The sequence below is a fragment of the Hyperolius riggenbachi genome, chromosome 8 (assembly GCF_040937935.1).
Source record: "Hyperolius riggenbachi isolate aHypRig1 chromosome 8, aHypRig1.pri, whole genome shotgun sequence".
Taxonomy (NCBI): domain Eukaryota; kingdom Metazoa; phylum Chordata; class Amphibia; order Anura; family Hyperoliidae; genus Hyperolius; species Hyperolius riggenbachi.
In genome coordinates, this window is record NC_090653.1 from 73,087,397 (window position 1) to 73,115,347 (window position 27,951).

Sequence of the window (27,951 nt, forward strand, 5' to 3'; positions counted from 1 at the left end):
AGGTAAATATTTACATGTTTTTTTTTTTTTTTTTTATTGTAATGGTTTTTTTTTTTTATAGTAAACATTTTATTTGGGTAGTTTTGGGAGGGTGAAAGGTAAACAATAGATTGATAATGTAAATGTGTGTTAATTTTTATTTTTTTTTTATTTTCAATTGTAGTATTACTTTTTTTGGCCACAAGATGGCGGCCATGAGTTTGTTTACATGACGTCACTCTAAGCGTAACACACGCTTAGAGTGACGCATCGGGGAGGGAACAGTCAGAAAAAGCACAGCTTCCGAGAGAAGCTGTCGCTTTTTCAGCGGGGGAGAGGAATCAGTGATCGGGCACCATAGCCCGATACACTGATTGCCTGGCTACCGAATCCGCGGCCGGGAGTGCGCGTGCACGTGTGCGATCAGCCGCAGGAGCGCGCGGTAGCGCGCATGGTTCCTGGACGTAGTTGCTACGTCCAGGAACCAAAATAGGTTAAAGAGAGTCTGAAGCCTTCTAAAAATCCTATTTTTATTTGACATTTATCTTCAGCAATATCACCAGTGCTAAAATGCCACATCCCAGCGGCAGAACGCTGTCATCAAACCCCCCAAATTCCCAGGGTAAAATGTGGGGAGCGCTTCCTGATAGAAGCAGAGCTTAGCGCTGTAGCCCTGCCTCTACTCACATCAATCCCCACTGATTGCCGCCTCTCCCCGCCCATCTCAGTCTTCTTTCACTGAGAGGGGCGGGGAGAGGCGGCGATCAGCGGGGAGTGACGCTAATGAAGGCAGAGCTACAGCGGCAAGCTCTGCTTCACCGGGCAGCAAAATGCACGACTTAGAAAGCCGTGGAATTTTGCCCCGGTATTTGGGGGGTTTAAAAAAAGGGTTCTGCCGCGGGGATGCGGCGTTTTAGCACTGGTGATATTGCAGAGGATAAATGTCGAATAAAAATAGGATTTTTATAAGGCTTCAGACTCTCTTTAACCATTTACCGACATCCTAACGTATTAAAACGTCATGCTTACCGCTATTAACAGCAACATGACGTTTTAATACGTCGCGCATTCCCGCCGCTGCTACCGCCGTGTGTCCGCCGCTACCGCCGCCATTACCGTCGGGATCCCGTGCTGGGCGATTGGGGAAGAGGACTGAACAGTCCTCTACCCAATCGCAGTGCCTGGAGTGAATGGACGTGACCGCGAACAGCGGCTACGTCCATTCACATAAACAGGAAATGTAACAGTTTAATAAAGTGTGTAAAAAAAAAAAAAAAAAGTGAACACGTCCTATGAGTGTTCACCAGCGCCATCTTGTGGCCAAAAAGTATATTACACTTACAAAATACATACATTTTTAAGTATATACACATCATTAATAAAATTACACTTCCAACCCTCCCCCCCCAAAAAAACACTTGTAAAAAAAAAAAATCAGCTTAAAAAAATAAAATAAATAGTTGCCTTAGGGACTCAGCTTTTTTTATTCTATATTTTATGGGGGAAAATTAATTTTAATTTATTACATAGGGGCTTGTAATTATGGCCAGAACAAACAGAAAAATAACCACTTATATTTCAAAATAATATACTGTCGCCATACATTGTGGTAGGGACATAATCTAAACGGTTTAATTATCGGGACCACTGGGCAAATAAAACGTGTTTGTTTTATCCACAGGAGAATGTTTAATTTTAAAACTATAAAGGCTGAACACTGAGAAATAATGATTTTTTTTCTTTTTTTTTCTGTTTTTCTCATTAAAATGCATTTAGAATAAAAAAATTCTTAGCAAAATGTACTATCCACAGAAAGCCTAATTGGTGGCGAAAAAAACGAGGTATAGATCATTTTCTTGTGATAAGTAGTAATAAAGTTATTAGGGAATAAAAGGGAGGAGCGCTGACAACTGAAAATTGCTCTGGTCCGTTAGGATAAAAACCCTTGGGGGTGAACTGGTTAATTCCAGTCAGTAGCTATTACCACCTTTCCCATGAGAAATGTTTACCTTTTTCAAATAGATCAGGGGCGTAGCAATAGGGGTTGCAGAGGTTGCGACCGCATTGGGGCCCCTGGGCCAGAGGGGGCCCGAAGGGCCCTCGCTCAGCTGCAGTATTAGCTCTCTATTGGTCTTGTGCTCATAATATTCACTTTGAATAATAGTAATCTTTAACAAAACTGTTCCCCATCCCCTTCTTGCACCTCTGACACTGTGGTTGCCATTGGCAGGTTTTGGTGCGCTGTATCAATTGTTATGTATAGAGTGCTTGGGGGGCCCCAATGTAAAACTTGCATCGGGGCCCACAGCTCCTTAGCTACGCCACTGAAATAGATTAGTTAGGGGGGGGGGGGTCTGTGGGGCTGATATTGTGGTGAAACCTCTCCCACAACTAACTATTTAAAGAGAAACTCCAACCAAGAATTGAACTTTATCCCAATCAGTAGCTGATACCCCCTTTTACATGAGAAATCTATTCCTTTTCAGAGTGGAGTTTCTCTCAGCCATTACTCCTCACACAAACAGCCAGTTCCTGGCTCCAAGCGCTCCTGCAGCCTGTAGCTTACAAGTGTAAAGCATTCAGAGCTGCGTGGAGTATTATAGGCACAAACCTGATCCCTCCTGCACATCCAAGACACCTCTGTGCAGACACTCCTATGCATAAATGCGGCCGCCTATAGCGGTAGGTAGCATCTGCGAGGAGTGGAAATGCATCTGATCCAGGACTGATGTTCAGTGGACGGGGAAGCATATGTGCCAGTACATCTTGTGGAGGAAGATCGCTGGAAAGACCTGGTCCCCGGTTCTGAGTGGGACAAAAGCTCTTTAGCCGACCAACCCATTCAATTCAATTCAATTCACTTCAATTCAATTCACTTTATTGTCATTGTGTAACACAACGAAATTACTTTTCATGACAACCCCACGATGCATATAGGGAACATAGTGATAGTAACAAGGAAAATAAGAAATTATACAAGTATGCCAGGTATAGGTATTACAGATGTTTAAACAATTTCTACACAGTGTTAATTATTTCAGAGAGGATTCAGAGTTCATCAAGTTTATGGCGGATGGGAAAAAGCTGTCTTTCAGTCTGTTTGTGTGTGTGCGGATTTATCTAAAACGTTTACCTGATGGAAGGAGCTCAAACAGGGCATTTCCAGAGTGAGTGTTGTCCTTGATAATGTTTTTGGCCCTTCTCATGCTGCGAGTATTATACAAAAGTTCCAGTGATGGTAGTTCAGTGCCAATAATGGTTTCTGCTGTTTTAACAACTCGCTGCAGGGCTTCTCTAGTAGCCTTCGTGCAGCTGTTGTACCAGGCCGTCATGCAATTGGTCAGAATGCTTTCTATAGTGCATCTGTAGAAATTAACCAGCAGTTTCTGTGGGAGGTTAGCGCTCCTTAGTTTTCTCAGAAAGTAGAGGCGTTGTTGTGCTTTGCCAGTTAGAGCTAAAGCATTGTCAGCCCCGGACAGGTCCTCTGCGTCTGCGATGGTGACTCCCAAAAATTTGAAGCTGGAAACTCTCTCCACAGCCTCTGCATTGATCATTAGCGATAGGTGAGTGGTCTTTTTGGTGGCCCTAAAGTCCAGAATAATTTCTTTGATCTTCTTTGTATTTAATAACAGGTTGTTAATGTCGCACCATGCAGTCAGGTTCCTAACTTCTTCTCTGTATGCAGCTTCCTCATTGTCTGATATAAGCCCAATGACAGTCGTATCATTGGGCTATAACCCATATGGGCTAATCGGCAAGAATCTCAGGTGAGATTATTCCACGGTTGGCTAACCAGTTTTCTCAAATTGTCTATTGAGTGTGCTCTCCCCCTCCTTTTCCCCCCTTGTCTTCTACAGATATCTTCACCACCCAGAGTGGCTTTTAACCACTTAAGCCCAACTGGACGAAAATTTTCGTCCAGTTGGGCTGCGCGCACTCCCGCGGGTCGCGCGCGCTCCCGCGGGCCCCCCCCGTGCGCGCCCCCGCTGCTGGCCGCTAGCCCACCGATCAGTGAAAGGGATTATAAATCCCTTTCGCTGATCGGACCCCCCCGGAGAAAAGCCAACAGCGTCTCTTCAGACGCTGTGGCTTTTCTGAGCTCTGGTTTCCTTTCTTCTGCCTGGGAGCGAGATCGATCGCTCCCAGGACTTTTTGATTCTGGCCATCTTGTGGCCAAATAGCAAATTACACCCAAAACACACTTGGTATTAAATAAATATATTTAAATACATTAAAAAAAAACCTGTTTACCTCCCACACCAAAAAATACCTACATACAAGTTTAAATTAAAAAAAAAAAAAATTACAATAATAATAAAAAAAAAAAAACATAAATAGTTACCTAAGGGTCTGAACTTTTTAAATATGCATGTCAAAGGAGTATTTCAATATGATTTAATAAATTATGAGCTTCTAAATAGTGATGGATGCAAAACGGAAAAAATGCACCTTTATTTCCAAATAAAATATTGTCGCCATACATTGTGATAGGGACATAATTTTAACGGTGTAATACCCGGGGCATATGGGCAAATACAATACGTGAGTTTTAATTATGGAGGCATGTATTATTTTAAAACTATAATGGCTGAAAACTGAGAAATAATGAATTTTTTCAGTTTTTTTCTTATTCTTCCTGTTAAAATGCATTTACAGTAAAGTGCCTCTTAGCAAAATGTACCACCCACAGAAAGCCTAATTGGTGGCAGAAAAAACAAGATATAGATCAATTCATTGTGATGAGTAGTGATAAAGTTATTGGCAAATGAATGGGAGGTGAAAGTTGCTCGGATGTAAAAAAATTTCAACCCTTCGGGCTTATGTGGTTAAAGGAGCAGCACCAACTAACTAACATACTTTGTCTATACTTTACATCGGTATTGCCAAGATCGCTCCCTCTGTCGAGTACAGAGGTCAAACAACCCTTTCTTCCTCAACGTTAAATCATTTATAAGGGCTTGTTCACATCATAAATTGCCAGCGCTCACACAAGTGCTGAGCGATTTATTAAGAGTTTTTTCCTCCGCTTTTCCCTGCACTTTGCGCTTAGAAAAGCGCTTTTCTAAGTTTTTTGCAGAACGATTCATTTTTTCACTTCTTGACGTCAGTCAGGAAGTGAACTCTTTCTCCCAGAAATGTATTTATTCATGAAAGTGCTGGGGAAATCGCTATACAATGCGCTTTTTCAAGTGCTTTACGATTTCCCTATTCCTTCCATTGAGGCAAAACGCTCAGAAAATGGTACAGGCGGAACGGAAACGCACCACTCAGATGTGAAATCTTATAGGTAATCATTGCACAAGCGCTTTTAGAGCGATTTTGAAAATCGCCAGCGCTTAAAAAAAATTAAAACGCCCTAGGTGGGAACAAGCCCTTAGGGAATATTGTATAAAATAATCAATTTTATTCATTATGTTATTTTCACAATAGTTCCTCTAGCGGTCTGAAACTCAGCATTTCTTCTTTGCTCTTGAAGATTATTTACAGCCTTAAACCTACTACCACAAAAAAAATGTAGCAGAACAGCATTCAAACAGTTAAAGATAGCACTTTGTGCTGCAATGGAAAGCTTCTTAAGCTACATTTCTAACTGTGCTGAAAAGGAGCTGTCTCTAATTCTAGCATGCACACTGTTGAGAAATAATCACTAGAAGATTTTAATACATCACAAAAAGCAGCTTCAAGATAATGCAATGGCAGCTTTCAGAGCCGATAAACTTTACTTTGGGAACTTGTAATTTGTAAACAGACAATATTACTTGTGGTAGATTCATAATGTAGAGACGCAAGCAATTTTCGGAGTTTTCACTTTTTTTTTTTACATAATTGGAGAAAAATTGTTTTTCAAATGTTACAATCCATCCAAAAAATTGATTGTAAGGCTATTTTCACAGTGGGACGTTGCGTTTTGATGCGACATTAAAGTCGCAATGCAAACTAACGATGCAACGTCCCAAAAAATGTCACAACGCGAACTCTATGCCCTGCTATCGTCTCATACAGTAGGCATACAGGCAATGAAAAGTATGCTTCCAGGCCATTACTGAGCATGTGCAAACAGTCCAACGCAGTTAATAACATGTATAACGCACAGCATGCAGCACTTTCTAATAATGCTACACGTTACACACAAACGCAACGTGTGCACTGTGAATGTTGCACAGACTTAGTATTGCTGTGCGTTGGTCCACGTTAAAACATTTTCTAACGTGCAACTTTAACGTCGCACTGTGAAAGATGCCTCAATCTTAATTTGAAAAGAAATGTATAAAAATGTATGATGTGTGCCTTTATACAATTTTTGAGCACATTTATGCAGCATAAAATAGACCAATCAAATCCCTGCTTTGTTCCATTGTTTCTTCCTCAATATGCATACGTTTGCATTATGAATGTGCATAATCTTGCATTAACTCAGAATTATTTGTGCCTAGTCATGGCATAAATAGGATACTTTTTAGAATTTATAGTAGACATCAGCTATTTTTTATGTTCTCAGTGTACTTACATTAATCATTTGATTTTAGGGTACCTTGGTGTTTCCAGTCCTGACCTCAGTCCTAAAGGATCCAAAGCAGTTCAAAAACCCAGACCAGTTTGACCCTGGACATTTCCTTAACGAGGATGGCACCTTTAAGAAGAGTGATGCCTTCTTGCCTTTTTCAGCAGGTACCTTTATGAATGGAAATACAATATGTAAACCTTACTCAGTGTGTTTACCCTTCACTAGCATTATAATTCATTGGTAAGCCGATTGGCAGTGGCGTAGCAATAGAGGTTGCAGAGATTTCGGCCGCACTGGGCCCTTGGGTCAGTGGGGCTCCATGGGGACCTCCCTTAACCTCCTTAGCTCTTTTTTTGGTCCTGGGCTGGTAATAATCACTTCTGTGGATGCTTTGAATGGTAGTAATTATTCCCCATCCCCTTCTTGCACTGTGTTGTCCTTGGCAGGTTTTGGTGCGCCGTATCAATTGTTATGTATAGAGTGCTTGGGGGGCCCAATGTAAAACTCGCACTGGGGCCCATAGCTTCTAAGCTACACCACTGCCAATTGGGGTAGGGGGAAATAGGGCTTGGCTTACAATTCTGTGTGCTTTAGAAGTTATTTAATGATAGAATCCTTGTTTGATTCCTAATTTGCAGTAGAGATGCCCTGAATTGCTCGCCAGTGAACAGTATTCTGCGAACTTCCGCTATTCGTATTTGCAGGAAACAGCGAACATTTGGTGTGTTCGACCCGCCCCCTATACATCATCATTGAGCTAAACATTGACCCCTTACCTCACAGTCAGCAGACACATGCCAGCCAATCAGCTAGCACCCCACCTGGACCTCCCTATCAAAAATCAGTTGTGGTGGCAATATTGGATTAATTCTCTGCTGGCTGCTGACTGTTAGTGAGAGCAGGGACAGACTTGCTGCAGATAGGTAGGGAAAGCATTAGCTAGGACTGTGTTCTTGTTCCTCACTTTCTGTGAAAACACCCCAAACAGCCCTTTTAAGGGCTAGCACATAAGTCTCCTGTGTTTTTTTTTTTTTTGTGTGTGACACCCCACAACCCATTGACACCCAGAGCTGTGTGCACAATACTGCTGTTGTTGCCTCATTAAGTTGCACGCACAGAACCACTCCAGTGCATTATTATTTCACTGTATTCTGATAGTGCTATTGATACAATGGTACTATCAGAATACAGTGAAATAATAATTCAGAGAGATACTCTCTGTGTGAGACACTCCACAGCCCACTGACACCCAGAGCTGTGCATAATGTGATTTCTGCCCTTTAGGGATTAAAACCCAACTTTGCATCAACTCAATAATTTTTGGTGGGACTTTTGTTTTGATATGGATCCCCCTCCGGCATGCCACAGTCCAGGTGTTAGACCCCTTGAAAAAACTTTTCCATCACTTTTGTGGTCAGAAACAGTCTTTATAGGTTTTAAAATTCGCCTGCCCATTGAAGTCTATGGCGGTTTGCCAGATTCGCCTGTTCATGAACATTTGCGGAACTTCGAAATCGCCATTCGCGAACCCAAAATTTGATGTTCTCTACATCTCTACTTTGCAGGTAGCAGCATGTCAAACACAAAGAACCTATAGAGCCCATACAATAATAAGAACCATACTATCCTGACAAAAAGTACCAGCAGAGGCATCTGTGAATTGTGAGAGTTTGATAACTGGTCCACCCTGTTGCTCAATATTCACTGTGAGCAAATGCTCTGCCCATTTCTTAGATCATAATGAATAAAATATGACTAGATGAGATTCATCCATAGCACTGATTGCGGCCTGCTTATTTCAATTTGTTTTTAAAATTGGAAAAGGTGATGTGTGGATGCAATGTGGAGCTATGTAAACAATATTCAACTTGGGAGCAGTAAATCTGCTTTGCTGCAGATAGGTAGGGAAAGCATTAGCTAGGCCTGTGTCCATGTTCTTCACTAGCTGTGAAAGCAAACCGCCCTTTTGAGCGCTAGCACATCGGTCTCCTGTGTATTATTTTTGTGTGTGACACTCCACAGCCCACTGACACTCAGAGCTGTGTGCACACTACTGCTGTTACCTCATTAAGTTGCAGGCACAGAACCACTCCAGTGCATTATTATTTCATTGTATTGTGATAGTACTATTGCATTTCTGTGTGTGACACTCTACAGCCCACTGACACCCAGAGCTGTGCATAATGTGATTTCTGGCCTTTAGGGGTTAAAACCTGACTCTGCGTCAACTCCATAATTTTTGGTGGGACTTTTGGCATGGATCCCCCTCCGGCAGGCTCCTGTCCAGGTGTTAGACCCTTTGAAACAAGTTTTCCATCCCTTGTGTGGCCAGAAACAGTCTTTGTAGGTTTTAAAATTCGCCTGGCCATTGAAGTCTATGGCGGTTTGCAAACATGTTTCGGAAGTTTGCGTTTTCCGTTTGCGAACGGAAAATTCTATGTTTGCAACATCTCTAAGAAAAGCCTGTCTAATCCCCCCTCATCTGTAAGTAATCACAAGTGTAATTTAAATTCTCAGTTGTGTCAGCCCAGGAGTTCGGCAGTCCTTGGCAGACACAGCTAATTTGTAAACACAGGATGTTAACCATTTGTCTGCTTCCATGAAAGCAGGAAGTAGACACTGCAGATTTATTGCAGGAGTTATGTAAGCTTTAACAAAGAACTGTTTTTCTTTAACCCCTTGCCGATTGTTCCACACCGATTGCGTGAATGCGGTGGCAGTCCCAGGAGCACTCCACGCCAATTGGCGTGAAGTCATGGGACTGGGTTTTGAAGGAGATCACGCGCCGATGCGTGCGCATCTCCACTTGAATGACAGAGCTCCATTCCGTCATCAGTCTCCCAGCGGCAATCGCCGATAGGAGACTGTTAGATTGCAAAACCGCTGTCTAATAACAATGCACAGCTTTGCGATCTAAGGCAGCGCTGTACTGGGGACAGCCGTGTGACACGGCTGTCCCCCTGGGAGGCGCTAAAGCGATCAGCTGTTATAGGCTGATGCCTATGACAGCCGATCATGCTGAATGGCTGGTGGGGGAAGGGAGGGTAATAAAAAAAAAGCACACATTTATTTAAAAAAAAGACAAATGCATACATAAATACATAAACATTGCTGCAGAGCTTGCCAAAAGAGAGCTCTGTTGGTGGGTAGAAAAGGGGGGGGGATCACTTGTGTGCTGAGTTGTACGGCCCTGTAGCGAGGCCTTAAAGCTGCAGTGGCCTAATTAGTAAAAAATGGCCTGGTCACTAGGGGGGCTTAAGCCCCTGGTCCTTAAAGAGAGTCTGAAGCGAGAATAAATCTCGCTTCAGAGCTCATATTCAGCAGGGGCATGTGTGCCCCTGCTAAACCGCCGCTATCGCGCCGCACAACGGGGCTCCCTTACCTCACAAATCCCCTCTGTCCTCGCCGGGGATCTCTTCCGCATAGAGGCAGGGCTAACCGCCGCAGCCCTGCCTCACGCGCGTCTGTCAGCGCGTATCTCTGCCTCTCAGTGAAGGAAGACTGAGAGGGGCAGGGGAGAGGCGGCGATGCGCCGCTGATAGACGGTGCTGAGAGGCTGGGCTGCAGCCGTTAGCCCTGCCTCAACAGCAGCAAAATCTACGACCAAGTTGGTCGTAGATTTTGCAGGGGGGGATTTTGGGGGTAAGGGACCCCCGTTTAGCCGTGGGATAGCGGCATTTTAGCAGGGGCGCACATGCCCCTTCTGAATATAAGCACTGAAGCGAGATTTATTTTCGCTTCAGTATCTCTTTAAGTGGTTAAACGTTATTCTGCTTTTGCTTGTTAGAGCAGAGAGGAAGTTCTGAGTTCAGGTCTGTTTTAAGTCAAAAACCTGTGACTTCTACAGTTTTCCCTGGAGTCAGTGTAGGGAGAGCTGTGCTGCTGATTGAGGGACAGCTTGCTGACACTCTTCTGTATTATCCTGTCAGTGCTGTTTGTCGTGTGTAGCTTACACACACCAACCGTGTAGTATAGTGTAGTGTGTGGCTACGTCACTGTTACATCAAGTCACTGTGCTAAAATAAAGTGATTCAGTGACCGCACTGTACTGTAAAAATGTTGTGTCACCTGACACTGTCACACATCACTGTTGAGTTTATAGTGCCCACAGTGCACAAGCAGCATATTTTCTAACCACAGCGTACTTGACAAATTAGGCAGGTAAACGCCAAATATAATACAGTGGCTGCAAATAACAATGTTGTTTTGGCGGGCAAACAAGGCGACCATTCTAAACAATTTAATTTGAAAAATATAGAAATAAAGTGCGATTATTCACATTTACACATTAAAAAAAAGCCTCTGCATAAAATACATATATCTGGAGGGAAGTTTTGCCATGCCACTGCCCAGTTTTTTGAGCAGTTTTGAAACCTATTTAAAAGAAATTATGGCTGCAAATATGCCCTGGAGGGTTTTGAAGTTCACCTACCATTAAAGTGAATGGGGTTCGCAAACATTCGCCAGAAAAATTTGTGAACGGTCTGCAAACGTTCGTTCCTGATGTTCTTCCATCAATTTTGCAGACACAAACACCATGAAGTGGTGGATACCCATGGCAGATTGTACATCGTATCTGCTGTTGCTGTCCACATTGTGGCCACAGTGTGAAACCAACCTTAAGGTCCTAATCTGTTTTTTTTTTTTTTTTTACCTACAACTGGGGACAGTTTTAGGTAAAATGGGGCCTATGGGTGCTCTAGGCACAAATGAATGTGGTGGCCCTTTCATTTTCATACTGACTGTAAACCTAAGTCCTTTACCATCCTTGGCTTGTGTAAGGAACTTGCCCAGTTTGACCCTATGGAAGCCTCGGTGGCTGCAACAGACTTTAGTATAAGGTAATTCCATAGAGATTAGTAAACATTTGATCAGGAAGACATGATTGATTTCAGAAATACAGAAACTGGGACCTTAAACAAAATAAATAGTAAAAGTGAATATTGTTATTCATTGTCAAGTATATTGTTATTTTTCACTTCATAAATTTTCTTTCTGATGTAACCAGTTCACTACTAGTGGATTTTCCCCCTTATGGACCAGAGCAATTTTCATATTTCAGCGCTCCTTCTATTCATTCACCAATTTTTTATTACTACTTATCATGAGAAAATGATCTATATCTTTTTTTGCCACCAATTAGACTTTCTTTGGGTGGTATATTTTGCTAAAAATTGTTATTCTAAATGTATTTTAATGGTAATGCTTATAAAAAATAATTATTTCTCAGTTATCGACCATTATATTTTTAAAATAAAATGTGCTACTGTGTAAATCCACACATTTTGTTTGTCCATTTGTCCTGGTTATTACAACATTTAAATTATGTCCCTAGTAGAATGTATGATGACAAAGTTACATAGTTACATAGTTATTTTGGTTGAAAAAAGACATACATCCATCGAGTTCAACCAGTATTAAGTACAACACCAGCCTGCTCCCTCACATATCCCTGTTGATCCAGAGGAAGGCGAAAAAACCCTTACAAGGCATGGTCCAATTAGCCCCTAAAGGGAAAAATTCCTTCCCGACTCCAGATGGCAATCAGATAAAATCCCTGGATCAACATCATTAGGCATTACCTAGTAATTGTAGCCATGGATGTCTTTCAACGCAAGGAAAGCATCTAAGCCCCCTTTAAATGCAGGTATAGAGTTTGCCATAACGACTTCCTGTGGCAATGCATTCCACATCTTAATCACTCTTACTGTAAAGAACCCTTTCCTAAATAAATGGCTAAAACGTTTTTCCTCCATGCGCAGATCATGTCCTCTAGTCCTTAGAGAAGGCCTAGGGACAAAAAGCTCATCCGCCAAGCTATTATATTGCCCTCTGATGTATCTATACATGTTAATTAGATCCCCTCTAAGGCGTCTTTTCTCTACACTAAATAAACCCAGTTTATCTAACCTTTCTTGATAAGTGAGACCTTCCATCCCACGTATCAATTTTGTTGCTCGTCTCTGCACCTGCTCTAAAACTGCAATATCTTTTTTGTAATGTGGTGCCCAGAACTGAATTCCATATTCCAGATGTGGCCTTACTAGAGAGTTAAACAGGGGCAATATTATGCTAGCATCTCGAGTTTTTATTTCCCTTTTAATGCATCCCAAAATTTTGTTAGCTTTAGCTACAGCGGCTTGGCATTGAGTACGATTATTTAACTTGTTGTCAATGAGTACTCCTAAGTCCTTCTCCAAGTTTGATGCCCCCAACTGTATCCCATTTATTTTGTATGGTGCTAGACCATTAGTACGTCCAAAATGCATGACTTTACATTTGTCAACATTGAATTTCATCTGCCATGTATGTGCCCATATAGCCATCCTATCCAGATCCTGTTGCAATATGACACTATCTTCCTGAGAGTTGATGATTCTGCACAATTTTGTATCATCTGCAAAAATAGCAACATTGCTCACTACTGCATCTACCAGGTCATTAATAAATAAATTGAAGAGCACTGGACCCAGAACAGACCCCTGTGGGACCCCACTGCTAACAGTCTCCCATTTTGAGTACGATCCATTGACCACAACTCTTTGTTTTCTGTCCATTAGCCAGTTCCCTATCCATGAACACAGACTCTTCCCCAGTCCTTGCATCCTCAACTTTTGCACCAGACTTTTGTGGGGAACTGTGTCGAAGGCCTTTGCAAAGTCCAAGTATATCACATCTACAGCATTCCCAATATCCATATTAGCATTCACTACCTCATAAAAGCTGAGCATGTTAGTCAAACAGGACCTGTCTTTAGTAAACCCATGTTGATGCTGAGAAATAAGATTATTTTCTACTATGAAGTCATGTATAGTATCTCTTAGTAACCCCTCAAATAGTTTGCATACAACTGATGTTAAGCTTACAGGTCTATAATTTCCTGGATCTTATTTTTTGCCCTTCTTAAACAATGGGAAAACGTGGGCTGTACGCCATTCCACTGGGACTATGCCAGTTGCAAGAGAGTCACAAAAGATAAGATAAAGGGGTTTATCTATAACTGAACTTAATTCCCTTAGGACCCGAGGATGCATGCCATCAGGGCCAGGTGCCTTGTCTATTTTTAATTTATTTAGTCTTGCCTTCACCTCTTCCTGCGTTAAGTATTTAATATTATAGTTAGAAGATTGAGACTCTTCCGCCTCTGTAGTTTGCAACAGTGCTGTTTCTTTTGTGAAGACAGAAGCAAAGAAAGCATTTAATAACTCTGCCTTACCTTGGTCATCCACCATTGAGTTCCCACCCTCATCCTTTAGGAGTCCTATACAGTCAACCTTTCTTTTTTTAAAGTTAATGTACTTGTAAAACTTTTTTGGGTTAGATTTGATATCCCTAGCGATTTGTTTTTCAGCTTCAATCTTTGCCTGCCTATAATTGCTTAGTGCAGCCTCGGTCCCCTCCTGTTTTAAGACCTTATAGGCATTCTTTTTCCTCTTCATTTCATCTTTAACCTTTCTATTCATCCATAGAGGCCTTTTTTTATTCCTAGATATTTTGTTTCCATATGGGACATACATACTACAATATTGATTGAGTATAAGTTTAAAAGCTTGCCATTTCCCTTCAGTGTCTTCCCCTTGTAGTACATTATCCCAGTTCATCAAACTTAGTGCCTGCCTAATTTGATTGAACTTTGCTTTTCTAAAATTCATAGTTTTAGTGGTCCCGCTGCCCCATGGCCTATCAGTCACCAGATCAAACGTTATCATGTTGTGATCACTATTTCCCAAATGTTCTTGAACCTGCACATTTTATACATTATCTGGTCTATTAGAAAGGATCAGATCCAGTAACGTATTCCCCCTAGTTGGTTCAGTTACCATTTGAGTCAAGTAATTGTCCTGTAGTGCTGCTAGAAATCTGCTGCTTTTACCAGAATGGGTAGCCTCAATACTCCAGTCAATGTCTGGAAAGTTGAAGTCGCCCATAATTATGACCTCATTTTTACTTGCAGCTTTTTCAATCTGCTGTAGTAATCGCAGTTCTGCAGCTTCATTAATAAGAGGTGGTCTGTAGCATACCCCAATAAGCAATTGGCAACTTTTATTTCCACCATGAATATTTACCCAAACGGACTCCACATCTTCGCAATCTTCCTCCATCTCATTGTTGAGGACAGCTGTAAGAGAATTCTTAACAAAGAAACAAACCCCTCCACCTTTTTTCCCTGTTCTATCCCTCCTAAACACATTGGGCTTGATTCACAAGGCGGTGATAACCCAGTTATCACGCCTAAAAGACTTTAGGCGTGATGACCTTTTCACCACTGAGTTATCACCGCTTTTTCCTGCTCTTCGCGCGAAGTTACCGCGCGTACGCGCGTGAGCGCGCGCGCAAAGTCCCATAGGGTTTAATGGAAGCTTCGCGCGAAGCGTCGGGTGCTGCGCGCGCACTTACGCGCGTACGCGCGGTAACTTCGCGCGAGTTTCTTCATATCATGCCTAAAGTGAGTTTAGGCGTGATAAGGGCCTTTTCACCAGCGTGCAAACACTTTGCACCGCTTGGTGAATCAAGCCCATTGTATCCTTTTAAATTAGCTATCCACTCATGGCTTTCATCCATCCATGTCTCGGTTATTCCCACAATGTCATAGCCTTTGTCATTCAGAATGAACTCTAGTTCGTCTATTTTATTTGCAAGGCTCCGAGCATTGGTTACCATGCACTTTATATTTTTACCATTTTTTAGGAAATAAAGGTGTATGCTTTCCATTTTGCACCGTCACTAATTACAAGCCATTATTTCAAAAAATATTAGTAATATACCCTCATGACATAAATATTTAAAAAAAAAATTGAATCCCTAAGCAAACTATTTATGTTTTTTTTTTTTAAATGTCACTTTTTAATTTTTTTATACAAGTATTTTAGTTTGGTAACTATGGGAGGGGAGGTAATTGGTAATTGGAAGGTAATTGGTAATAGGTGTAATTTTACTATTTGGCCACTAGATATCCCCCCCCCTCCCCTCCCACACTTTCTTGTTCTTGTGAACCGTATACAGAGGAAGTAATGTGTGTATGTTTTACTTTCACTTTTGTCAATGACCACCGGTATCTCATTGATGCGATGACCATTGATCACGGGCGGTGAGGAGAACGAACCCGGAGGTGCGCACGGTGAGGTGCATATTTCTACGCCCATGGAGCCTCTAGAGCTAAGATGAAGTGTTCGGGGGTGTAGATATACTGTAGTAAAATCATTAAGTGGTATTTAATAGTGTTTACCAGATTAGTCACTAAATTATCACTTAAGACTATACAATAGCTAGATAATTGTCCTGATGTATTTTCTGTCTTCTTCACCAGGAAAACGTGTGTGTATGGGAGAAGGTCTGGCTCGGATGGAACTTTTTCTCTTTCTTACGACAACGCTGCAGAGATTTACTCTGGAACCCACAGTAGACAGGAGAGACATACACATTACACCAGAACCCAACAGCAATGCTTCCAGACCCCGGGAGTATGAGATGCTGGTGAAAACCCGCTGAAGAACCTCAGCTCAGAGCATGCTAATAATTTCCAATGTAAACGTAATTGATAAAAGGATCAGCAGTGAGCATTAGGGCCTTGCATTACTATTCCTGTGCTCAGGAATACTAAGGGACCAGTGTGCCTGGAACTAATATCTTTAGGCTAATACCACACTTGTCCGTAGCAGATCAGATCCATTTCAAATGGATCCGATTTGGTAATTTTTGTTTCTCTCCATTTTTCTGTTCTTGTGTAAAATTGCAGCATACGTTTCTAGTCCGTGGAAATGTATGCCCAGCCCTGGCCGTGAAGGGGGGGGGTTGCCAAAACTGGAGAGGGCAGCAGCCAGGACGTGGTGGGGGGGGTCAGCGGTCGGTGGGGAGGGGCTTGCCCCCCCTCACCTGGGTCCCCCGTTCCCGCTCCCCCTCCAGCTATTAGCACAAAAGTTCTTATATTGTATGTAGGCAGCGAGCGGGGACGCTTACCTTCTCTCCTTGCGTTCCACCGCTCACCGCTTGATTTCCTGCAATGCCGCCCTCTATACTTCGTAGGGCGTCATTGCAGGAAGTGACCGGGCGAGCGGAGGAATTAAGTAGAGAAGGTAGACTTCTCAGCTCGTTGCCTACATACAATATAACAACTTTTGCACAAATAGCTGAAGGGGGAGCAGGGATGGGGACCCACATGAAGGGGCGCTACCCCCCTCCCCGCTGACCGCTGCCTCCCATCCTGGCTGCTGCCCCCTTCACCATGGCAGCCCCCTCCTCACCCACAGGCTGAGACACAGAAAACAGATCCGTTTCTGTGTCCAAAGCTGCCTGTGTAGAGGGGGATCTGTTTTGCCATTGTTTTTTACTACCCCTCCGTGTATCCAGGGTCCGTGAAAATCCTGCAAATCCGGACCATCCGTTCAGGTCTTCAAAACAGATCCCCCAGAACAGCAGCGGATCCATTTTTTTTTTTGAGCGAAGACTGACGCTATTTTTAACATTGATATCCGTGGCTCCGGTTTTGATCCGGGCCAAAAACTGAAGCCACGGATACGTTTTTACAACAAGTGTGAACCTACTATTACTCAATAAAACATAAACACCCACACCATGCAAGTTCAATTGCTATATAGGTCTTAGCAAGAAGTATACACCAATGACAAAATACATTAACATCAATAACAAATGTCAGCAAAACAATCGTCAATTACATAGCAGTACAATTGTAATAAATACATGACAACAACCTGGATACTAATCAGAGAATATATCACACGCCCATAGATGCAAGTGTAAAGTTCCAGCACATATAATGCATTGAATGTAGATGGTAGTGTGATCCAGGTATAGTGGACATCAACAGTGGCTATAATTGGATCCCAGCCACTATAGCTGCGCGCAAATCTGGAGTTGCCCCCCGAGGACCTCTGAGCCGACTCCCAGGACCCATCCACCACACTTCCAGTCACACACAATCATCGAGTGTTCATTATACTCCCCAAAAGCCTTGTTTTTGCTCCCATTATTCCCTTCCTCCTTTCCCTTTCAAATCCAGAGTGTTCACACATTGGGGTTGTACCTAATCCAGGCCGGAAACGGGAGGCAGCACTCTGCCTTACACTCTGGACTTCTCCCGACGGTGCCTCTCTTCCTCATTCCCTGCAGTCATGTATGGGGTCACCATAGCTGGAGGGGAGGAGACACACACCTTGGGGGCTCCAACAGGCTCTGGGGCCCTGGGGCTATTGTCCCCTTTGCCTCTATGGAAGTGTTGGCCCTGTCTCTACCACAGCCTATCTATCAAGCTCCATGCCTAAAACTTTTCAAATGTACCCTCAAGACGCACCTTTTCAGACAAGCTTATAATTTGCTATGGCTTGAATTTAAACCTCACTACCTCATCTGCTAACCCCTTTGTCTACTCCCCCAGTGTCTCAACCCCACTCCTCTCAAGATTGTAAGCAGGGACCTCCACCTTTTGTTTCCTGTTTCTGTGAAATGTATCAAATTGACATCTATCACAGTATTGATGATGTTATTCAAACTACCCTTCAATTGTATGTATCAGTACTTGCCACTGTTGTCCTGATTGTACAGTATGTTGAACTCCTCGTGTATCTATGCTCCCCATTGTGGCATGTTTTGCACGTTGTACAGCACTACGGAATATGTTGGCAATCTCTAAATAAAAATAATAATAACAATAATATTAATTACAAATATAAAGGTTTATTTTTTGTTTTTTTCAAAAACTACAATATTTTTACAAAACCACATAATGGATTCTAAAATAATGTTTTGCTAAAATGTATGTAAATCTGCTTGAGCTTGTTTTATTTGACATTGGCCAATAAGAAAAAAAACAATTGTACAACAGAGTCTGGAGTTGAGCGTCAATTACTGACATCTCTTTTTTTTTTTTTCTGTGCACAATGACTGGTGAGGTGAAGTCAATGTAGCTTTGTGTATGTATTTTGGCGTCGCTCAGCTGGGTGCAGTGAGAAGCGGAGAGACATGCTCTTCCAGTGCGCGACAAAGTAGGGGAATATACCAAATATATTCCAAATATATTCCCCTACTTGTTACCTAGCCTGTCCTTTAGTGGTATAATTTGGGGTCTGGTTATTGCTGATACTCGAATTACAGTGGCAAATTCGGAGTTGCATGGTAGCTGGCAGTGGTGTTCAGCAAGATTTCGGATATCTGAACTTTTGGAGATACAACTGCATGTACTTTATATAGTACTGAGGATTAACACCACTAGACCAGTAGATGGCACTGTAGCAAATACTAAGGTTAACAGTTATATGTGTCTGTCGGAAAACTTGTTTTCTTTATCTCTTCCTCTCTCTTCACAACTGAGATGTCTGCTGTAAGGCCTCGTTCACATCATTTAGCGCAGATGGCTGTGCGATCGGAACGCAACGCGTCCGATCGCACGCCATCTGCGCTGCAGAACCTATTCATTACAATGAATGGGATCTGCGCTGCGATTACCAAAAATGCGTGCAGTATGCGATAGCGCAATCGCGCTGCCACGCAGCGCATATGATAGGAACGGTAGAAGGGCTGTCTATGCCCTTCTACCGTTCTTGCGTGTCGCACACTATATGCGCTGCCAAAATGTGCACGGCAGCGCGTATAGTCTGAACGAGGCCTTACAGTTTACTGAAATGCTCTGTATGCTTGCAACTTAATCCAGCGAAGTAAACCAAGTTCTGCCCCATCACGAGCTTCTAGTGTCTTCTCTAATGCATAACCAACACGAACTACCCAGATAATCCTAAATTTTTTCACTATCCGAATTTTGAATAGCAAGTCGAATATTTTTTAAAATCCGAATAGACTATCTGAGCAAACTCAGATTTCCCGTATGAAATCCGAAATCCGGGCGGAAAGTTAGTTCAGTTATCCGAGCAGAAACCAAAATCACCTTCAATGGCAAAAATATGAGAGAGAGAGAGAGAGAGACCTCCGAAGGGGTTTTTTGCCATTTACAGAGACTTTTGTAAGCATTTTCAGCCATTTACAGGTCACTTCTGGTTTTCTATCCGGATATCCGAATCCGGACGGATATGGGGTTCGGATATTCGAGTTTACTTGGATAACAAAAAGTTTGTATTCGGATATCCGATTCGGATCCGGATATCTGAGTATCCGAATCCGAATCAATTCGGATTTTAAAAAGGGGTATCCGAGCACCCTTGGTAGCTGGTAAACCCCGAAATGACCTGCTACATGTAGCACTTACTCAAACATGACTGCTATGCGGCTGCATTCAAATTGCACCAGAATGGTGTTTGTTGTTGGCAGATTGAACTTCTCCCCAAGTTTGCAGTTTAATTGGCCATCTAAAAGAGACCTAAGAAATACCAGTCTGCATAGATACCCTTGCCATGCGGTGCAGTGGGATACTGGTGGAGCTTGGAGGTATGTGTGACGCCAGCAACTATGAAGTGCTGTGGCAGGCAGGAGGTGCACTATCCCAGGTACATGGCCGGAGCTGCAAATCTGTCAGTTGTGCAATGATAAAAACCTGTTGGTACAAGCAAGCAGCGGCTCTGTCTCATAATGAATGGGGAGGTGGATAAAGAAATTGCTTAAAGAAAACCTGAACTGAAAATTAAAAGTCAAAATAAGCATACACAAGTCATACTTACCTTCCATGTAGTCTACTCCTCAGTGTCTTTCTCCTGTCCCGCGTCCTGTTTGTTCACTGTGATCAAGGGAATTTTCCGTCCTCCATTTTGAAAATGGCCATTACCCATAACAGCTTTCTGGTCAGCACACAGTTAAACTGTAACATCGCCCACTTGAGCCATAGGGAAACATGGACATTATCTGGTACATCCGTTTTCCTCTCAGCTATAACTGACAGCAACTGATATTTTACTGACAGCAACTGATATATTTCAGATCTGACAAAATGTTGACAGAACTGGAAGGGATTATTGTCAGAAGAAAATGGTGAGCTTCTGAAAGGAACTGATGGCAAGGTAACTATGCAATGTTCATTTGAAGTTACCTCATGTGTTTATCTATATATATAGAAAATCGTGTGAGTGTGTGTGTGTGTGTGTGTGTGTGTGTGTGTGTGTGTGTGTGTGTGTGTGTGTGTGTGTGTGTGTGTGTGTGTGTGTGTGTGTGTGTCTGTGTGTGTGTGCCGCGATCACGCGAAAAAGGGCAGATCCCTTACCACCTGGGATGATATGTTCTGGGGGTCTCGTGGCCCCCCTGCACACCAGGGCGGAGCTACAAACAGCAAATCAGATTCCACCCATTCAAGTCAATGGAAAGAATGTAAAAGGCTGCCATTCTCACAGTAATCAAGCCAGAGTCCCCACACATTGCACAGTTGGTCACTTGGTGACTGAGGTTACAAATCCAGGAAAAGTGGGTGGAGCATAAAACAGCCAATCAAATTTCAGCCGTTCATTTTAAATGGGAAAATGTAAACTGCAGCCATTCTTAGACTGTTAACCGCAGGGTTCTCAAACTTGTCATACTTGGTCACTGGGTGAATGTGATTAGGATTCAAAAAAATAGGTGGAGCCTACAACAGCCAATCAAAATTCACCTATTGATTTTCGAAGGGGAATATTTAAACTGCTGCTATTCTTACACTTTTAATGGCAGAGGCTTCAAACTTGCTACAGTCGGTCATTGGGTGACTGGGGTCCAAATTCACTAAAGGGGAGGGTCCATACAGCTAATCAGATTTCTTTGGTGGATAAACTGCTTCCATTCACACATTTTTGATGCCAGGAACCTGACAGCTCACAAACTTGGTCATTGAGTGACTTTGTGTCAAGGTTACAAAAAGTGGGCAGAGCCAAAACAACTTTTACTGGGAAAATATAAACTACACCGTTAATGGCAGGGTTCTCAAACTTTGCACAGTTGGTCATTGGGTGACAGATTAAGATTTTGGAAGGTGGGTGGAGCCTACAACAGCCAATAAATATTCACCTTTTGATTCTCAAAGGGAATATTTCATCTGCTACCATTCTCTTATACTGTTAAAAGCAGATGCCTCAAACCTGGTACAGTTGGTCACTGGGTGACTAAGGTCCAAATTCAGGAAGGGGCGGAGCCACAAGCAGCCACATTTGTTTATTTTTCAATGGGAATATACAAAGTATTGATACCAAGGACCCCAAAGCTGATAAACTTGATAATTGAGTGACTGTATGTCAAGGTTAGAAAAAGTGGGCGGTGCCAACACCTTCATTTTTTACATGGCAGGGTTCCCAAACTTGACACAATTGGCCACTGGGTGACTGGGATGAATATTCAGAAATGTGGGTGGAGCCTACAACAGCCAATCAAAATGTACCTATTGATTTTCAAGGGGAATATTCACATTGCTACCATTCTTACACTGTTAGTGGCAGAGGCCTCAAACCTGATACAGTCAGTCATTGGATGACTGGGGTCCAAATTCACTAAAGGGGTGGAGCCACAAACAGCCAATCAGATTTGTTAGATTGATTTCAGCCATTCTGTTATTGGCAGGGTTCTCAAACGTGACACAGTTGGCCACTGGGTGACTGGGACTAATATTCAGAAAAGTGGGTGGAGCCTACAGCAGCCAATCAAAATTCACCTTTTGATTTTCAAGGGGAATATTTACATTGCTGCCATTCATGCACTCTTAATGGCAGAGGCCTAACATCTGCTACAGTCAGTCACTGGGAGACTGGGTTTAAATTCCTAATGGAGCGGGCCAAAAACAGCCAATCAGATTTGTTTAATTTCAATGGTAAAATGCAACTTATTGATGCCAAAGACCCCAAAGCTCATAAACTTGGTCATTAAGTGACTGTATGTCAAGATTAGAAATAGTGGGCGGAGCCAAAAACAACTAACTTTTTACATGGGGAAATGTAAACTGCAGCTTTTCTTACACTGTTAATGGCAGGGTTCTCAAACTTCACACAGTTGGTCACTGGGTGACTAGGATTAATATTCGGAAAAGTAGGTGGAGCCTACAAGAGCCAATCAAAATTCACCTATTGATTTTCAAGGGGAATATTGAAACTGCAGCCATTCTCACACTGTTAATAGCAGAGGCCTCAAACCTGCTACAGTCGGTCGTTAAGTGTTTGGGGTTCAAATTCAGTAAAGGGGCGGAGCCAAAAACAGCCAAATTTCTTTGCTGGATAAACTGCTTCCATTAGCACAATTTTGACGCCAGGAACCCAAAAGCTCACAAACTTGGTCATTGAGTAGTGACTGTGTGTCAAGGTTACAAAAATTGGGTGGAGTTAAAAACAGATTTTTCTGGGAAATTGTAAACTGCAGCCCTTCTTCACTGTTAATGGCTGTCACGCTTGGAGGTGTATTTTCCACGGTCAGCACGCGATGCATAAGCTGACGTGAAGGGGGTACACACACCAGCACAAGGAATCAGGATATCCCCAGTTTAGTGGAGGAGAGTATACTAGTAGAAGGCGACAAAAAACACAGGGACACCAGGAGCCCAATATCGTGTATTATCGTCAATCAAGATGGTCAAAATATGAATGATAGGTAATATACTCACAAGTGTGGGTTGCCAAACTAGAGCAACCACCTTTTGTGCATGTGGAGAAAGACCGTCTCCACTCAGCCTTTATTGGTCGCTGCTCCTAGAAAAAAGCGTCCTACGGAGATGTAGTGGCGCAGCCCCTGGCAGAGTTGCTAGGGTCACATGTAGTAGATTGCGAAAGGAAGGAGGCGCCCAAAGGATGTATATGGATCCTTAATTACTAGGTAATATATATGATAATTTGATCAGGTAAGTAAAGAGTATTCTTACCTGTAATAAAGGTGGAAGACCACTGATATAAAATTGAAATAATTTATTGGGTAAGATCAATTTAGCACCTTGACAACGCGTTTCGCGACACAGTCGCTTCCTCAGGTCATGTAAAGTGCACTATAATAGTGAGAGATAGTCTGGGCGCCCAGACTCTACTTACCTGATCAAATTATCATATATATTACCTAGTAATTAAGGATCCATATACATCCTTTGGGCGCCTCCTTCCTTTCGCAATCTACTAGTGGAGGAGAGGACTGACTCCAATAGGAGATTGCGGCGCACAGAGCCGATGCAGATCCGAACAGCCACAAACAATACTTTCATGAAAACGTCTCAGCGCAAAGTAGCGCTGAGCGCATAAACCAGAACTGAGGAGACCAGGACAGGTAGACAGAATGAACGCTTGCTTAACTAGCCACTACTTAGTGACAGCAAGCGTCCACAACAAGACAGACTGGAATGAGGCAGCCAATGCGTTTGCAGCGATGGCGTGCCTCACAAAGACAGGACAGGATAGTCAGGAAATAGCAGGATCAAGATAGATGAACGTAACACAGATAAATATACAATAAGTATGTTTTCCTAGCGTATTACAATTACAGCTACCAATGAAACTATTTGTAATGTCTGACTAACATATGTATATATCGGCAATGAACCGATATATGACATAAGCAGGAACACTGACTAGAACTGGAGCAATACAGGGAACAGGACTCAGAAGGATTCGCTATCTCTTCGCAGAGATGAACGCAATCCACAAACGGAAACAGGACAGGATTCAGAAGGATTCGCTATCTCTTCGCAGAGATGATCGCAATCCACAAACAGGACCAGGAACAGGATAACTAGCTCAGCACGGGTGATCACGATACGCGCAACCACCAAAACGTGCTGGAACTGACTAACTGAACACAGGATATAAACAGTTCGTGTACGTATATATCAGCGTCACTGATGTATCAACGTAACACGAATACAAGGAAAATAATAAACGTGCTGGTATGCATATATATGGGCAATGAACCAATATATGATGCAAAACCAGCAAAGTATCTTTAGAACAAGAAACACGGTCTGGGGCTGAGTAACAGCAAGACTAGCTTACACTGAAACTATGATAGCCGGAGGAAACCCTGCAGGAAGCAGATCTTTATACTGAGGTCATCCAATGGGAGCAGACATGCAGATTCCCACACAGGTGAATGATAATCAGTCACAAGCTGACAGCAGGGAAAGGCAGACAAAGCTATGCAGCTTGCATGGAAAGAGATCAGAACTGCCTGAGCTGCAGCACTACTACTGCCAGCAATCCCTGCTGCAGCAGCAATCATAACAATGGCAGGGTTCTCAAACTTAGCATAGCTGGTGACTGGGATTAATATTCAGAAAAGTGGGTGGAGCCTAAAAATGCCAATCAAAAATCACATGTCACTTTTCAAGGAGAATATTAAAATTGCTGCCATTCTTGCACTGTTAATGGCACAAGCCTCAAACCTGGTACAGTTGGTCATTGGGTCACTGAGGTTCAAATTCAGAAAATGGGACAGAGACACAAACAGTGAATCAGATTTGTTTCATTTCATGGGAAAATACAAATTATTGATGCCAAGGACCCCAAAACTCACAAACTTGGGCATTGAGTAGTGACTTTGTGTCCAGGTTACAAAAAGTGGGCGGAGCCAAAAACAAATTTCATTGGGAAAGTGTAAACTGCAGCCCTTCTTACACTGTTTATTTCAGGGTTCCCAAACTTTGCCCTGATGGTCACTGAGTGACTGAGATTAATATTCAGAGAAGTGGGTGGAGCCTATAATAGCCAATCAAAATTCACCTGTTGATTTTCAAGTGGAATATTTAAATTGCTGCCATTTTTACACTGTTAATAGCAGATGCCTCAAACCTGCTACAGTTGGTCATTGGGTGACTGGGGTTCAAATGCTGGAGAGGGGCAGAGCCACAAACAGCCTATCTGAGTTGTTTAATTTCTATGGGAATATACAAAGCATTGATGTCAAAGACCCCAAAGCTCACAAACTTGGTCATTGAGTGTTCGTGTGTTAGGGTTAGAAAGTGGGCGGAGCCAACACCAGTCAAATACATACCCGGGCAACGCCGGGTCATCAGTGGGTGGAGACAAATACAAATTTCACTGGGAAAATGTAAACTGCAGCCATTCTTACACTGTTAATGGCAGGGTTTTTAAACTTTGCACAGTTGGTCACTGGGTGACTGGGATTAATATTCAGAAAAGTGGGTGGGGCCTACAAAAGTGAATCAAACTTCACCTGTTGCTTTTCAAGGGGAATATTTAATTGCTACCATTCTTGAACTGTTAATGGCACAGGCCTCAAACCTGGTACAGTTGGTTATTGGGTGACTGGGGTTCAAATTCAGAAAAGGGGGTGGAGCCACACGCAGCCTATCAGATTTGTTTCATTTCAATGCAGATTATTGATACCAAAGACCACAAAGCTCACAAACTTGGTCAGTGAGTAATTGTGTGTTAGGGTTAGAAAAAGTAGGCGGAGCCAACACCAGCGAAATACATACCCGGGCAACGCCGGGCAATCAGCTAGTTTAAAATAATTTTTGCTCAGTACAGGTTCCCTTTAAAGTAAACCGAACAAATCTAAAGAATCTATACATACCCGTGGCTTCCTCCAGCAACATAGGCACATGTGAGTCCCTCACCGTCCTCCCGTGGTCTGCCGTTCAGCCGCGATCAGCCCCAGTATCAGGCTCCAGTGTTGCTTGCGAATTTTCGCCAAAGGCATTTTCGCATCGAAAATGTCATTTTCATTTTCGAGATTTTTCCTCGAAAATACGTGTACATTTTTGCGGTTTTGCTTTCAAGATTTTCTATGTAGGTAGAAAAAAACAAAGTCTTGTAAAAGTAATACCTTTTAATGGCTAACTGATAACGTTAAATTATGTAAGCTTTCTGGGATCTAGTCCCCTTCTTCAGGTATATTTCCAGATGTTAGCTGCAGTAAATCACTGATGCAGGTTAATAGTAAACACGAAGATAGCAGTTGTGCTGGTTGCTGTTTAGCAGTTAGATGTCAGGTGATCAGTAGGCTGAAGCCAGTGAGCTCATGCAAGCAAACATGAAATCTAGCAGGTCCTGAAGATAGTGAAGCCAAGTTAATCATGTTACATAAGGAGTCATGAATCCCATTCCACAATTTAAACCTTCTGTTAATGTCTTGAACATTTTCATACATTTGTACTCAGAAATCTTTCTTGCTTGTTCATTTTTGAAGTTACCCTTAAGAATAAGTACTTTGAGATCTTGCATGCTGTGTCCTGGTTCACAGAAGTGTTGGCCCACTGGTGTGTCCATTTTACGCTCATTAATTTCTAAAGTGGTGATGGTTCATTCTTGTGCGCAGTTTTTGTCCTGTTTCTCCTATATAGATTCCTCTTGAGGGGCATTTCATGCAGCGTATCATGTATACAACATTGGATGACTCACAGGAAAATTGGTCTGGTATTTGATGATATTTCTGTGAGTTTGGTATTTGTATTTGGCTTGTGCTCAAGATATAAGGGCAGGTCTCACACCTTGCGTTATTGCAGGGTAATGTGCCTGGAGTTTTTGGTGTAGATAATGCACTTCTGATAATCATTTGTCTCAAATTGGGAGGTTGTCCTAAAGCAAGCATTGGTATATCAGGAAATACTTCTTTCAGGCGTTTGTCTTTTTGAAGTATCGGTTGCAGGGCTTTCGATAGCTTCCTCAGTGTCTTTAATCTTGGGTTGTAGGTGACCACTATTGGGACTCTGTTGTTTTCAGTCTTTGGTGTGTACTTCAATAGTTCCTCTCTAGATTTTAAAGTTGCTCTGTGTATTTGATCATCAACGATTCGTGGATGAATCCCTGACCTATGAATATATTACATAGCGACATAAGTTGTCTGTCTCTGTCCACTGAATTAGAACATATTCGGTTATACCTCAGAGCCTGGCTGTAAACAATAGATTTTTTGGTGTGTTCCGGGTGGAAACTATTCCACTCCAGGTAAATATGCCTCGCAAGTTTTCTTTTAAAAATATTGCCATGTTCATCCCTACCAACTTTTTGAGATAAGAAAGAGGGACACTTAAGTCACACCCCTGCCACACCCCTAATCACGTCCCAGCACACCCCTAGTCACGCATTCCATAAAGTGTTCATAAGAAAAAGATGTTGTTTTATAATTCAAACTACACTGGTCCTTCCTATTCTGGTTCATTATCCTTTATATTAACATTTTAAAATTAGTAATATATCAATTCAAAGGATGGGAATAACGTTTAGAGTCAATCGAACACATTTTTTAGTAGTGAAATATATATATTTGTTTACACTGAAAGAGGGACAAAGTCCTGAAAGAGGGACAAATGAGGAGGAAAGAGGGACAGAGGGACAGAGCTCCAAAAGAGGGACAGCTGGGAGCTATGCATGTTCATAGTGGATCTACTTATTCCCTGTTTGAGTTTTCCTTTTCCACTTCCTGCTTTGAAAGTTCAGGAAAGCATACTTTATTAGAACAATAAATGAAAAATGTATCATAAAAAATAATCAAATTATTACACAGTCTTATGGAGTACAAGTGCTATTTTGCAGCTGCCTGTGACACTCCCTGTCTGTCCTCAGCTTTCCTCTGTAATCATGTCACGTGGTATTTGAGCTGCAGCCAAGTAAATACAGCAG

At 42.4% G+C, this 27,951-nt stretch overlaps 1 protein-coding gene across 2 annotated transcripts in view; it reads left to right on the forward strand.

Annotated features, from left to right (window-relative positions):
• Nucleotides 1-16,563, forward strand: part of LOC137528920 (cytochrome P450 2H2-like) — a 92,961-nt gene extending 76,398 nt beyond the window's left edge. For both annotated transcript variants that reach the window (XM_068250685.1, XM_068250684.1), the window contains exons 8-9: nt 6,507-6,648; nt 15,792-16,563. In XM_068250685.1, coding sequence (XP_068106786.1) covers nt 6,507-6,648; nt 15,792-15,973 — 324 coding nt within the window. In that variant the 3' untranslated portion in view covers nt 15,974-16,563. The remainder of the gene's footprint in view (nt 1-6,506; nt 6,649-15,791) is intronic.
• The last annotated feature ends 11,388 nt before the right edge of the window (nt 16,564-27,951 follow it).